General features: G+C 48.6%; 1 protein-coding gene across 1 annotated transcript in view; it reads right to left on the bottom strand.

Annotated features, from left to right (window-relative positions):
• Positions 1 to 13,260: 13,260 nt before the first annotated feature.
• Positions 13,261 to 15,302, bottom strand: part of LOC149372389 (uncharacterized) — a 66,872-nt gene continuing 64,830 nt past the window's right edge. Inside the window, exon 4 of the mRNA XM_089586240.1 lies at positions 13,261 to 13,298. Coding sequence (XP_089442366.1) covers positions 13,293 to 13,298 — 6 coding nt within the window. The 3' untranslated portion in view covers positions 13,261 to 13,292. The remainder of the gene's footprint in view (positions 13,299 to 15,302) is intronic.

The following is a 15,302-nucleotide window of genomic DNA, read 5'->3' as shown; positions in this document are numbered from 1 at the left end:
CGCTGCTGAAGCTTGTGGGAAGACAAAATAAACAATGTATACCATTTAAGGATTGCACGAATTTAGTACAACGTAAATTAAGAAAAAAAAAGGGCATTCGCCTTGGAAAAACGAAGTAAATAGCAAACTGCGCTTGGTAAAGATAGCTTTAGGGTGAATGGAAGTCATGTGTGCAGCAGGAACGTTTCAAGCAAGTGGTTCTCTGTCATCTCCGAATAGGCCACACACACCTTACGGACCAATTCCTGCTAACAAAACAAGACAACAAGGATAGCTGCTGAGGTGTCCAACCCCCTTTAAAGGTTTTAATATTAGCCATTTCTAGAAATTCTTTCCTATGTGATCACTAGGTCGCACTAACATTTAGGCCCCCTACACCACCGATGATTCTTCACTTTTCTATAAAATTCAGCGGAAAAATTTTCGTAACACCGTATGCTTGGCGCATGATGGCCTTAGTTGCCTGTGCGCCATAAAACACTACACACACACCAACCGCCTGATGCATCCCGAGGTCTGATGGCAACATCAGACAAACCGTTGCATCTCCCCCTCCGTCCCAAAGCAGAAGAAGCCCCAGCTTGTTCATCCTCAACACGTACAGCAAGCCAAAAAGCAGCGGAGCCCCCCCCCCCCCCCCCCCGTTCGTCGCCCCCTCCGCTTGCGGTTATTACAAAAGTGCTAAACAACCGCGCGAAGAACTCGAGGAGATTTTAACGCATGAAACGTAAGCTGGGGTTACAAGCAAAAGTTCAGAAAAGAATCGCAACACTGGACATTACTGCAAAATGAGGCCCTAACCCGTTAACGATACACAACAGCGCGCAGCTAAACACCAACCCAATCCCACGATCACCAAAAACATCGCACAGTGTTTGTGAACCAACACGCAGACCTCCCTAGGCAGCGGCGACTACAACATTCAAACAACTTCCGCACTGAAGTCAATCTCTCCCTCTGTAAAAAGGACACTAAAAATCACAGACTGGGATAAATTCAGGAATCTCCGGAAGAAATCCACTACTGAGATAGAGAACCTTGCAAACTGGGTGAATGCACTCACATAGGACGTCGGAAGTGCCACATCCCGAGTAATCGGGAAACGAAAATCGTGGACAGCAGACTTGTCCACATGTGGGAAACACACTCCAGTATGCAAAAAGATGGCTGAAAAACAAACACGGCCTCTTAAACTAAGGATAGCAGCCTTAGGAAAAAGATTGAAGCACACGCAGTACACCTAACCCGTCAACAGTGGGACCAGATTTGCAACTGCATGGAAGCAAATCTGGATTTGCTTCCATGCGGTTGCAAATCTGGGACTGAAAAACACGTGGAAGCTTCTACGTTGCCTCTTAGAAGCATAAAACACTAAAGACTCCCAACAACGTAACGTAAATCGCAGCGCCAAGAAATTAAATGTGGAAGACAGCGCTTTGATCCAAAACTTAAAAGACGGGTATCTCACAACCACAGCTAGAAGCCTACCCCTCAAATACTCAAGCCCTCTGAACCCCGTGTTTGACGAAGACATATCGACAAGGGAAGTGAGAGTAGGTATGCACAAGCTGCGCACCATGTCGGCGCCGGGCGCGGATAAAATCACCAACAAAACATTACTGAACCTGGACGAAAATTTGGTTCAAGCCGTAACCAAGCTTTTCGATGAACACTGGAGAGGGGCACCCCCTCCCGGAATGGACCTACGCTAAGGTCACCTTTATTCTAAAACCAGGTAAACCAGTTCAATTGGCAAGCCTCCGTTCCATGTCGGTCACCTCGTGCCTAGGAAAACTGTATGAACACGCTATCCTCGGCCGTTTCCAAACCCACATGCAAGAACACGGCCTCTTCCCCCATGCGAGGCTGGGATTTAGAAGCAAACTGTACACGACGCAGGACGTGATGCTTCAAATCTCAGAAGTAGGGGTGTGCGAATATCAAATTTTTCGAATACGAATCGAATACGAATAATCAAGGACAGACACATTTAACCACTACAAAACATTTATTTGAGCACCCAAGAACATCACAGTTCAACTATCAGTGATGAAATGAGCACGAAAGGTGCGTGTGGCTGCACAAAAAGTATCAGTCTCGAGCACTGTTCTTAGAAGAGTGAAAATATCAGAGAAGGTGGCTAGGACACAGCATTGATCAAGGCTAGCTTGCCATAAGCACAAAAGCGCGTTGCTGGGATGAACATAAAAGGTTGTCGGCTGCTCTACTTGGTCAGGCAGAAGTAGTTCCCTTCTAGCTTAAACAACTTCTCCAGCTACAGAAAATGCCCTCTCAATTGGCACTGAACGGGCTCGTATTGCGAGGTATTTCGTGCACTGCTCTGACTATACCAGCTTCGCAGGTATAGCCACAAAAAAGTTCACCAGTGCAGTCAGCTACTGCATGGCCCAACTGTAGTGCCTAGAACCCAACGTTACGCATTGCTCTGGGCGCCGCCATGTTGTTATGTCTCTGTCGATAGGACTTGCGGACCGAAATGAACGCCGGTGCTCGCAGTAGAAAATTCGGCTAGATACGAATATTCGCGTCGTGTCGAATAATCGAAACAACACGAATATGTGGATTTCGAATCGAACACGATTAATAAAAAAATAATATTTGAATTATATTCGAAAATTTCGAATATTCGCACACCCCTACTCAGAAGAAATTCTACACCTGAGACACGGCAGACGCACGAAACCAAACTAAACGCAATATCTTACTGAGGTGTAGGGGCTAGAACACACGCGTATTTAACCGCCTTTATGAGTAACAGGACGGCGGAGATATGGTTTGGGTCCACACAATCCCCCTCGTTAGCTCTAGAAAGCAGGGGCACATCTCAAGGCTGAGTTTTATCTCCACTACTCTTCGACACCACTCCCATACCCATGGACCGAAAATTAGAGCGGATCCCACTCCTACGCAGACGACCACGGCAAAATGCCGGCGAAATGGAGGAAAGCCTCCAAGCGGAAGCGGCACGGACTGCGTGGCCTGTATAGGCCTTGCACACTCGCTGACCGAATCCTGCTGCTCCACCCGACTGCGGGCCGTCACAAAAAGGGAAAACCCTCTATACAAGTGACGTTCGACGGCCTCCCAGTATCGGAGGTACAGAAACTCCGCATCTGGGAACGTTTGTCCAAACACACGGTCATGACACATCAAAGCATCAGGCTAATCAAAAAAATACCAAACAAGCATTCGTGATTAGCAGAATGGTATACTCACTGCCCTATATTCCACCTCACAAAGATAGAAGAGGAAAGAGTTGTGGGTTTCTAAGTGGACACAGGCCACCACCCACCGCGGGTTCGAGCTTCGCGCGAGCCAAGGGCCCCGATCAGCCGTCACCACACACACACTGGGACACCGATGCGGCGCACTCAACCTCCGCTGGGAGGAGAGCGATTCGCCGCAAAGAAATAGGCCTCCAAGTTCACAAAGGAGACGTTTATTCACGTCTTCCTTCAGCAGGTACACAAACACTCAATAGTCACCCCGTCCCGGGGGCGCGCGAGGAGCAAGGCTCCGCTGCGCGTACGAAGCGACTCGAGTAATGCGCGCCGCTAGCACGCCGCTGCAGGAGAATGTACCCGCGGCAGTGCTGTGATCTCCCTCTTGTGTCGACCGTTGGGCCGGTTGCGAGAGAGAGTGGGCAATCAACGCAAGGTACGCCTGTCTGAGGTCGCTGGAACCCGCTGGACAGGCTCGAGCCGCTGCAGGTCAGAGGACACATGCGGGCGAGCTCGAGTAAGCACTGGTCCGAGCGGCAAAGGCCGGCAGGGACAAACAGTAACGTACGCACCTTTCGCTGTCTCGGAGGGATCTCTCTCTCGGCCCCGCTCGGATGGTCGCGCGGCGCGAAGCCGCCCAAAGCGGTTCCCGAATTCCCGCCAAAAGGCGCCAATGGCAAAGGCCCTTGGCGAGCCGGGGCGGAGCTGTGGCTAAATGACAGTGATTAGTCACCCAGCCGCCTCTCCACCGCCTGAGGCGGGAGCAAGGGAAAGAGGAGAAACAACGCGGGAGGCCGGCACAGCCGCGCAAAGGCGACGGTGGAAAGCCAGGATTCCCACATCGTAAACGTGCTAATAAGACAGGGAGAGACGATCTCGCCTATGCTATTAACCGCATGTTTACAGGAGGTATTCCGGGGCCCGGAATGTGAACAGATGGGGATAAGATTTAGCGGAGAATACCTTAGTAATCTGCGATTCGCTGATGATATTGCCTTGCTAAGTCGATCAGGGTATGAACTGCAAAGTATGATCAATGAGTTATACTCAACCGTCTAGGAAGAAAATATGGCTGTTTGGGGCAGGTAGTGACAGCTGATCATGATCATGAGAGGGAACTAACTAGAAAAATAAGAATGAGGTGAAGCGCATATGGCAGTTTACCAATACCCCTCAAGAGAGAAGTCTACAACCAATGTATCTTACCGGTACTCACCTATGGGGCAGAAGCGTGGAGGGTAACAAAGAGGGTTCAGCTTAAAGACAACGCAGCGAGCTATGCAAAGAAAAATAATAGGCGTGACGTTAACAAATCGGAAGCGGGCGAGGGAACAAACGCGGGTTAATGACATTCTAGTCGAAATCAAGAGGCAGAAATGGGCATGTAATGCGAAGGCAAGATAACCGCTGGCCCTGATGGGTAACGGAGTGGATTCTAAGAGAAGGCAAGCTCAGCAGGGGGTTGCAGAAAGTTAAGTGGGAGGATGAGATCAAGAAATGTGTAGTAATACGGTGGCCGCAGCTGGGAAAGGACAGGGTAAATTAGAGAGACATGGGAGCGGCCTTTGTCCTGCAGTGGGCGTAGTCAGGCTGATGCTGATGACAAATCGGGCCTAAATCCGCCTCAAGGGACTTCAACCAACAGGCTCCTCCGCATGTGGGTCCGTAACACTCTACAAGAACTGTCTGAAGCCCGTTGTACTGCTGGCTATCCTCCACAAACACAGGCAGATACATCCCAAGCCCCCCCCCCCCCCCCCCCCTCTGGACAACACCCTCAGCAAATCACAGAAAACCTAATCGTCCACCCAACCAACAACCGGGAAAGAGCTGATTTCACTTCATTTTTTGCTTGAAAGTAAAGTTGTTAGTAACACCATGCTACAAATGCTTTTCCCGCCTGAAGAATAAGTAATGGAAACCGAGTGCTCGTTCTGTCAAAGGTAACGTTTACATTTCGAAAATGCTATAGCAACTGGCCCGAATAATCGGGTGAGTGTAAGTGTCAGCTCCGAACTGAATTCTCGAAAACTGCACAAGTGTGCTTTCAGTGAAGAGTGAGTGTTATGAAAAGTACGAGAGACTGATGTTATATTCCGAGGGTTGCCTTGCGTGAGCAATTCGAAGTCGAAGGCAGGATGAACGTTATAATTGTAATAAAAAAAGAAAAAGAAATGAGCACAGTTTTTGCATTGACTGCTGCGGAGACATACAGGCCGGAATGTATTGCGAAACCTGCCCCGGTCTGGTTCCGGTCCTAGGCCCGAGCTAAATGATGCAAGTGCTCTCAGCAGGTGTGTGGACGACCGTACGCAGAAAATGTTTTAGAAGGCTAGGCCATTAGGGTGTGTCCCCGAAGACAGTACAGGATTTCTTAAAAATAAAAGTAATGAGTTAGAACACTTTTTTTTGGCTTAGAATTGTCAGCTGAGTATTACATCAGAACACAGCTAACACATTCTAAATAGCAGGCTGATTAACAAATACTCATTAGCTGTCTTTTTAACTATTACTAGTAGGCTGCTTAGTTATTGAGACCCCTGTAGCCTATCGTAATTTCTACATCAGTTTTTATAATTTCGAAAATACGCTTACCCTCGACGGTGTGGGCCAACAAATCTTGGCTATTTCGACGAGTTACGTGGCTACATCGAGGCAAAATGCACGCTCTTTCAAGAAGCTTGGAGGCACAGCAAACTCCCTAGTGCATGTAAGACGTCGAAACAGACAACGTTTGTTGTGCCACAGCGCTGAGAGTAGCCGTTATTATTGTAAAAACTTTGGATGCTACTGTAGGCTGCAGGCCTCTTAAAGGTGCAGTGAAGCGAAATCTGAACTCGTCTTTTTGCCGCGGGAACTCAATCTACACGTTTCTCGCATTCTTAGAAACTGCGATTTATTGCCCTGTGTGGTCGATTTCCCTAATTAAATCAAATTAACGTCCGGCTCCCACCTTTTTTTTTTTTGTTTTGAATTCTCCCCGTACGGTGGGCGGAGTCGACCAACGCGCCACCCAGTGCCGTGGCGGCTTGCCGCTGTGCCATCGGCGGAGTAATACGTATGCTTCGTCTCACAAGATGTTTGCAGCACTACGGAAGGCAGAGCACTCTCGTCCAATCAGGGCTGCAGGAACACAAAAAATAGTCCCTCGAATATTTGAGCAGTGTAGGACTATTAATCAAACAATGAGCACAGCAATTGAAAGCATAATGTGGACTAAGCCGCCGCGGTGGCTCAGTGGCTATGGTGCTCGGCTGCTGGCCCGAAAGACGTGGGTTCGATCCCGGCCGCGGCGGCTGAATTTCTTTGGAGGAGAAATTCGAGGCCCGTGTACTGTGCTATGTCAGTGCACGTTAAAGAACCCCAGGTGGTCGAAATTTCCGGAGCCGTCCACTACGGCGTCTCTCATAGCCTTAGTCACTTTGGGACGTTAAACCCCATAAACCAAACCAAACCATAATGTGGACTGGTAGATTTAGGTGGTATAGAGTGCTTCAATCACTGGTGAAATTAACAAAGCCCGTACGAACACAGCTCTGCGGAGGCTTGCTGCGAGGTAGTGATGCATCGCCATTTTCCAACATGGCGCCGGCCGAGTCGGTTGTGTCGTCAGTGTGCCCTACACCGACAGTGCGCTGTTTTTCTAAGCAGACCATCGCAGTTGGCTTCTTGAAGTGCTTCGTGTCGAGAACGGGGGCAGTTCAAGTACGAATGCGCTCACCAAGAGGAGGGTGAAACTCACTCAGGTGAGCGAGCGAACGCTTTACCAGTGGACAACGCAGACGTTGAAGGCGGGCCGAATGTTGTCCCTGAAGAAGCCGGCTGCGTTACAGCGATGGACAACGCGCCATATCATTCTGCGAAGCAGGATAAAGTGCGGCGGATGAGTAGCCTCAAAAAAAGACATAGACCTGGAAAACGGGTCGCGTGGAGTAGCGACATGGTGAAGGCCGAGCTCATGAAGCTTAGCAACAACGTGAACACAGGTGGGGACCGATACCGTGTGGACTGCAGCGCCGAAGCTGCTGGCCGTCTCGATGTGCGCCTGCCACCCTACCACTGCCAATCGAACCCGATAGAGTTTGTTTGGAGCGGTGTCAAGGGCTTCGTCGCCAGTCAAAACAAGACGCTTAAGCTCTAAGACGTGGAGCCTCTGGATTGGCAAGGCATCATGCAAGTGACTACTGAGAAATGGAAGAATTACGTGCAGCATGCTATTAGTGAGGAAGATGGGATGAGGAAACTGGACCATGTCATTGACGATGCTGTTGACCAAGGACCGTCTGTTGTTGTCAACCTGGACGACGACACAAACCAGCAGAGTTGAGTGGAGTTGTGATGAGCCCCATTAATGTGCTAACGTACGCGCGAAAGTCGGAGTACCCTCGCAGCGTCTCTCATGAGATATTGCAGACACCGTAGCAGACGGCTCCGGATTAATTTTGACCGCTTGTGCGTTGACTTTAACGCAGCGCATGGGGTTTTGCATTTCGCCAGCATCGACATTCGGCTGCCCCGGCCTGCATTTGACCCTTGCATTTGCTTAAAGGGGTGGATACACCAAATTTGTGGTTAGCGCGTTCTTAGTTTCAAACGTTTCTTATGGCTCCAGGAAGCATGATACACACTCAAAGATTCATATATTCACAGTGAATAATTTATTATAGCATTTTTAGGTGAACGATTTTCGGTTTCGGTTTCGGAACGCCGAGTTGTACAGTGACGTCACAGAAGGGGAAGATCAACTGCTTCGCTTGGTCACGTGGGCCCACAAAAGTTGTGACGCACCTACTGCTGCATCGTCTGCTTTCTCACACACGTGTTGGCCAGCGCATGAAAACAAACAACTGCATGTATAGTCCCAGCAGCTCGTATTCTGACAGATCTGATTCCAATGAGTGACGACATCGACTTTTTTTTGTTCGCACGCTAATATCGCCTTCGCGGGTTCGCGTGAGGATGCGAAACACTTTGCAAAATGCCAGTAAGCATCGCTGCGCCGCTCTACCCAAGCTGCGCCCACAACCGGTGTCACACTTCGCTGCCGTGCAGCAGTACCTGCATGAGCGCTGCTTGGAATGGTGTACAAATATCACAAGAAAAGACAAGATCGCCTTGTTATCAGAACTGCCAGCTATACTCGAGCAGCGACAAAGCATGTCTGCTTATGTTGGAAGCTTTCGGCAACGGCACCGCTCGCGGGCGCTCCGGGCGACGAGCTCTGCTGCTGCCTGGCTGCCGTAGTCGTCGCTAGGCCTATAGCCTGTTTAGCAAGCGGCCGGCGCTTCGGAAGTCGCCTGCGCTATAATAAAAGGCCTACTTGTCACAAATAGCTGTAGTGTTAACAGAATCATCTCACAATAAAATAATAGTATGGTCAATCTCCTCGACGCCTTCGGCAGCGGAGCTAGCGGGCGCCAGGCGAGCCGGACCCCAACGTCGCGCCAGCGGCAGCTGCTAGGCGCGGTTGTGGCAAGAAATTTGCTCATATCACAGTTGTTACCTCTACCAGCAGCTCAGTATTGGTCAGCGATCCTCAAAAATGACACTTTTTTCACATTTCTTGTCCCATGGTTTATTATTTACGTCAAGAACACTCTTTAGCTCGCTTTTATGACGTCGGCAGACGGTATCCAGTCTGACCTACCGGCCGGCAGACTCGGCGTACTTCACGTCCGCACAAGAAAATACAAAACAGCCATGCTACCAGAAAGGATGCTTTCTAGATTCGAGATACGACAGCATGACTGTGCTAAAAGTGGATCTTTCGGCAGCGACACTGCCTGCGGCAACGCCGGCCGACGACCTGCGCGCTGGTCCCAGACTGCCCTAGTCGTCGCTAGGCCTAGCTGCTTTCGCATTGACTCCGCAGCTGAGGGCGCTTCGGGACTGGCCAGCGCTCAGAAACCTGCTCCGCTCGGCACCCCTTTACTGTGAACTCGTCCCATAATAAAAGATATGTTCGATTTCCACGACGTCTTCAGCAACAGAGCTAGCAGACGGCAGGCGAACCGCACCAAATAGCAGCAGCTCAAAACCGGCTATGGGATGAAATTTGCTTGCATCGCAGTCATCACTTCTACCAGGAACTCGGTATTTGCCAGCGATCGTCAGAAACGATGCATTTTTGATATTCATATAACCCAGGGTTTGCTATGAACGTGAACAAACAATACTATCGCGTTCTTCAGATGCCGGCGTTCGGCACGAAGACTGGCGCAGGCCGCCCGGCTCCAAGGAGTGCGCCCTATGTCATCATGACGCTGCCGCTTCCCGTCGTTGTTGTTGCCGCGAGCGGCCCGCCGTTGACATCTAGCAGGCCGGACGCAGGCAACGAGCTGCACTCGGACGTTGCGACGCTGTTCGCAACGGCGCGCCGCAAACCGGCGAGCAGCAAACGCGGCTTGCTGGTGCGTCGACTGCGCTCACGCGGCTGTGCCCCACTCATCGTACGTCACTGTATTTTGGTATGACGTCACTAAAACTTTAATTTTTCTACACCCCTTGTGACGTCATGGTTGATGGCGCTAGCGATGGGTCTAGATCGTGAGAGTGAGCATTTAGGTAATCTTTGGAACCGAATTGAAATATTTTTTAAACGTTTGCTGCGTCCAACACCTGGCTATGAGTGCCCTTGCATACATAGGAATCCCATAGCAGGCTTTTTATAGCTTCAAAATTTGGTGTCTCCACCCCTTTAATAGTGTAGTGGCCATGCTGGAATAAATAAATTCATTTAAACATAGCAGGAACATTGAAAATAACTGTGACGTGACAACAGAGGAAATGATACAAACAGGTGGCGACAGAAAAAAAAGAAAAAGTGGGGCCAGTGCGTCTGGAACGGACGTCTGCCTGTACAAAAATAAACAGACATCAAGCGCCCCCTGCTAGATGTAGAAAGAAGCTAATTAGCAGTACGCCTTCTTTTATATGGAACGAGCCACCTGATGTCCAGCCAGGTGGATCGAGCAACAGGCGCGTAGGAACACACTAATGTAGTGCGTGCCATCCTGAATGGACGAGAGAGCTCTACCTTTCGTAGTGCTGCAAACATGTAGTGAGACGGAGTATAGTAGCAAATAGTCCGCGCGTATTTTGCGACTATATTATCTGCGAATGAAGCTATTTATTCGCGGAAACCAAAAAGACAAAATAAAGCGAAAGCAAAGCTTGCACGGTACTGGCTGAAGGCACTCCACGCATTGGTCGACTACGCCCACCGTACGGGGGAGAAGTCAAAAAATAATGGCGGGAGCCGGACGTTAATTCGATTGAATTAGAGAAATCGGCCACACAAGGCAATAAGTCGCAGCTTCTAACAATGCTCGGAACGTGTTCAGATTTTTCTTCACTGCACCTTTAATAATCAAGGTTCGTAACAGTAACAGTTTAGACGATAGCTATTGAATATTGGTTTATCGTCTTGCTAGATAGCACGTAGTAGCTGCATTCTGATGTACTACACCGCCGACAGTGCGAAAAAAGTGCTTTTTGAACACAGGAAGCCTATTTTATGAGAAAAAAAGATGTGTAAAGTCTGAAGTTGAACACTCACTATATACATCCTTCGCGGTCGCGTTTTGCTAGTTTCCCGGCAGCTGCGCACCACTGCCTGCAAGCTTCTCTAGAGCGAAGGAGTTGCTATGTAGGTTAAAACATGCAGAAAGTGCAAAATCGAAGCGGCGGAATGTCGGCGCGAGAAAAACGGGTTTCCACGGGCCAAACCAAAGATACGGTGTACGCGAGACGACTGCGCTGCATGAGTAAATTCAGCGGGGAACTACTGATTGCGACCGCAGGACGTTGATTGGCACGGTGCTGGAGGTGCCGTGGAGGACAGCTGCGAGCGTACATCGACCGGACATCCGGAAACGCGACGTACGCTTCTGGTTTTTTGTTCCTGGATAATTGTTTTAGCATCCTCTCATATCCTGATGTCCCGTAAAAAAAAAAAAGGTCTGCCTAGTGTCTTTCTGATGTGTGCTCGCTGCGGTCTATTATGGTATTTGCAGCGGCATGCCTATTAGTATAACGATATAAAATGATCATCATAAAAGGAAATTTTTTACAGTGGCTGCGGTCCTCATCGACTCTCTCTGCACTTTCCCCATGTTTGTGGCATGCAATATTGCTGTAGCACCGCGTGAACTGCACAATGTAGAACTACGTAGCGCATTCAAGACGGAGGCCAGTATTTAGAGAAGACTCTCTAAGTGTTAACGGTTCCACTTACCGGATTCTCGCAGACTTTTGTGGCAAGTGGCCATCAATTCGGCAGTTGCAACGGACTGTGATAATTGGAAGTGGTGAGCCATTCGCACAAGGAGAGTAAATTCCAATGATTGTCTGCAGCCTGCACCTTACGTTGCTCAGTTGTAGCAAGGCGATATGGACCAGCTGGCAAAGCAATAACTAGAGCTAGTGAATTTTACGTTGTGCAGTGCGCGCGCTAATACAGCAACAATACAAGACACGAAGATGTTGACAGTGCAGAGAGAGACAATGAGGAGTGCAGCCGCTGTATTGTGCGTACTTTCATGAATGTGCTAGATATTATGATACGAAAGGGCACGCTGCTGCAGGTGCCTGAAAGACCGCAGCAAGCACACACTGGGCAGAAATACGAATCACACTGCGTACGCCCTTTTTCTCTTTTTTTTTATGGAACATCAGGATATGAGTGCATTAAAAAAAACCGTACGTAGCGTTTTCGGATGCATTTCAGTATCAACATGCTGCTGCAGGTACCGTAGAAGTCCGCAATAGCAACCAAACACCGGCCAGACATCCGAAAGGCATCACGTACCCTTCTTTTTTTGTTTGCTGGACGTTTTGTTTTTCATGAACGTTCATGGAACAAAACGTCCAGTAAAAAAAAAAAATAAGAGCGTGTGTACGTGGTGTCTCTCGGACGTCTCGTCAGTGTGTGGTTGCTGCGGACTTCTGCGGTGCCTGCAGCAGCGTGCGCACTCCTCCCTCGAATTCGGAACGATGGGAAAGAAAAAAAGAAACTTCCTCCCCCGTGGAAACCTCCGCAGGAGCAACGGGCATCCGCCCTCTGGATAACCGGGGGACAGCGAGAAGAAGAGCTGTGCGAAAAAGCACAGGTCCTCCCCTTGTCCTCCACACACGGCGGCCGAGCTGTGACGCTGGTGGGATCACCAGCCGCAGTTTTTTCAACAGCGATCCGCTGTGCCTGCGCTGGGAATCGAACCAAGGTCGGTGGGGATATTCGCCCAAGCATTGCCAACTGGCGCGCTAACCACTCGGCTACCGTGCGGCTCTGTTTCTTGTCGACGTCCGCGAGTGCTGATAGAAGGGAAGCGAAGAAGACCGAAAGCGAGCATGCGCGGGGGATGCGGTTATCTCGCCATCGGGTGTGGAGCGGCCGCACTAGGGCGGAAGTGCGATAGCGCGTGGGGCACCAGCCCCGTCATGGTGGTTCGTCCGTGCAGACAAAAGAAAGGTCGGAATGCCAAAGCCGCAACTTGAAACACGATCGGTGCGATTGTTCGGCGGTGAAAAAGGTAGCCGCGCGGCGAGGCAAGATGGCCGGGAACCTTTTGAACGGGTATGGCTTTGTTGTAGGTGTAGAAGCGCAAGCCAAAAACTTTTGGGATGCTTTAGCGTACGTATACAGTAGCACGCAAAAGCGTTGGAGGGTTGTTACATTTGGGATTCCTGGTGCCCCGTATCGGTGAGATTGACAGGTCGGGAAGGGACCTGTCGGTAATGGCGCGCGCAAAGGAGCGTTGATTCTGTGAGCGAAACGTATGTAACCTCCTGGTAATTAATGATTCGTGAATGGCAGACATTTTCTGGCATGTGCGTGGCCTACCGCACAGAGATGCTGCCGTACTAATAGTGGCAGTGTCACGTGCATTGAATGAGGAATGCTTAATCGGAGTTGTAACGACCCTATGTAATCTCCACCCTCGCAGGCAGTGGCACGGATGGGAGGAGCGGAGATTTCAGTCCCAGGCCGAGGACAGGGAGGTGCGTGGACATTCCTCGTGGTGGGGCCACTACCCAGCGTGGAGTGCTCTTTCACACCTGCACGAAGGGACAGCAGGATATAGGTTACTGCAAGAAACACAAGGTTGCAACGGCAGTGCCATCGCGAGAGACCACTTCAAATTCGCAGGAGTTCGTAGGATTTCAGGTGCTAGACAGAGTGTGATGCGTTTCATTTATTCATTATACACTGTTCACTTTCCATTTGAGACACTAGACTGTGTAACTGGTCTCTTTCGTTCAGTATGCACTCTTCATTTTCCATTTCATACACTAGACTGTGTAACTGGTCTCTTTCGTTCAGTATGCACTGTTGATTTTCCATTTCATACACTAGACTGTGTAACTGGTCTCTTTCGTTCAGTATGCACTGTTGATTTTCCATTTCATACACTAGACTGTGTAACTGGTCTCTTTCGTTCAGTATGCACTGTTGATTTTCCATTTCATACACTAGACTGTGTAACTGGTCTCTTTCGTTCAGTATGCACTGTTGATTTTCCATTTCATACACTAGACTGTGTAACTGGTCTCTTTCGTTCAGTATGCACTGTTGATTTTCCATTTCATACACTAGACTGTGTAACTGGTCTCTTTCGTTCAGTATGCACTGTTGATTTTCCATTTCATACACTAGACTGTGTAACTGGTCTCTTTCGTTCAGTATGCACTGTTGATTTTCCATTTCATACACTAGACTGTGTAACTGGTCTCTTTCGTTCAGTATGCACTGTTGATTTTCCATTTCATACACTAGACTGTGTAACTGGTCTCTTTCGTTCAGTATGCACTGTTGATTTTCCATTTCATACACTAGACTGTGTAACTGGTCTCTTTCGTTCAGTATGCACTGTTGATTTTCCATTTCATACACTAGACTGTGTAACTGGTCTCTTTCGTTCAGTATGCACTGTTGATTTTCCATTTCATACACTAGACTGTGTAACTGGTCTCTTTCGTTCAGTATGCACTGTTGATTTTCCATTTCATACACTAGACTGTGTAACTGGTCTCTTTCGTTCAGTATGCACTGTTGATTTTCCATTTCATACACTAGACTGTGTAACTGGTCTCTTTCGTTCAGTATGCACTGTTGATTTTCCATTTCATACACTAGACTGTGTAACTGGTCTCTTTCGTTCAGTATGCACTGTTGATTTTCCATTTCATACACTAGACTGTGTAACTGGTCTCTTTCGTTCAGTATGCACTGTTGATTTTCCATTTCATACACTAGACTGTGTAACTGGTCTCTTTCGTTCAGTATGCACTGTTGATTTTCCATTTCATACACTAGACTGTGTAACTGGTCTCTTTCGTTCAGTATGCACTGTTGATTTTCCATTTCATACACTAGACTGTGTAACTGGTCTCTTTCGTTCAGTATGCACTGTTGATTTTCCATTTCATACACTAGACTGTGTAACTGGTCTCTTTCGTTCAGTATGCACTGTTGATTTTCCATTCCATACACTAGACTGTGTAACTGGTCTCTTTCGTTCAGTATGCACTGTTGATTTTCCATTCCATACACTAGACTGTGTAACTGGTCTCTTTCGTTCAGTATGCACTGTTGATTTTCCATTCCATACACTAGACTGTGTAACTGGTCTCTTTCGTTCAGTATGCACTGTTGATTTTCCATTTCATACACTAGACTGTGCAACTGGTCTCTTTCGTTCAGTATGCACTGTTGATTTTCCATTTCATACACTAGACTGTGCAACTGGTCTCTTTCGTTCAGTATGCACTGTTGATTTTCCATTTCATACACTAGACTGTGCAACTGGTCTCTTTCGTTCAGTATGCACTGTTGATTTTCCATTTCATACACTAGACTGTGCAACTGGTCTCTTTCGTTCAGTATGCACTGTTGATTTTCCATTTCATACACTAGACTGTGCAACTGGTCTCTTTCGTTCAGTATGCACTGTTGATTTTCCATTTCATACACTAGACTGTGCAACTGGTCTCTTTCGTTCAGTATGCACTGTTGATTTTCCATTTCATACACTAGACTGTGCAACTGGTCTCTTTCGTTCA

This window comes from Amblyomma mixtum, chromosome 1 (assembly GCF_055824585.1).
Source record: "Amblyomma mixtum isolate Tamu chromosome 1, ASM5582458v1, whole genome shotgun sequence".
NCBI classification, from domain to species: Eukaryota; Metazoa; Arthropoda; class Arachnida; order Ixodida; family Ixodidae; genus Amblyomma; species Amblyomma mixtum.
This window is presented reverse-complemented; position numbering and strand designations above follow the sequence as displayed.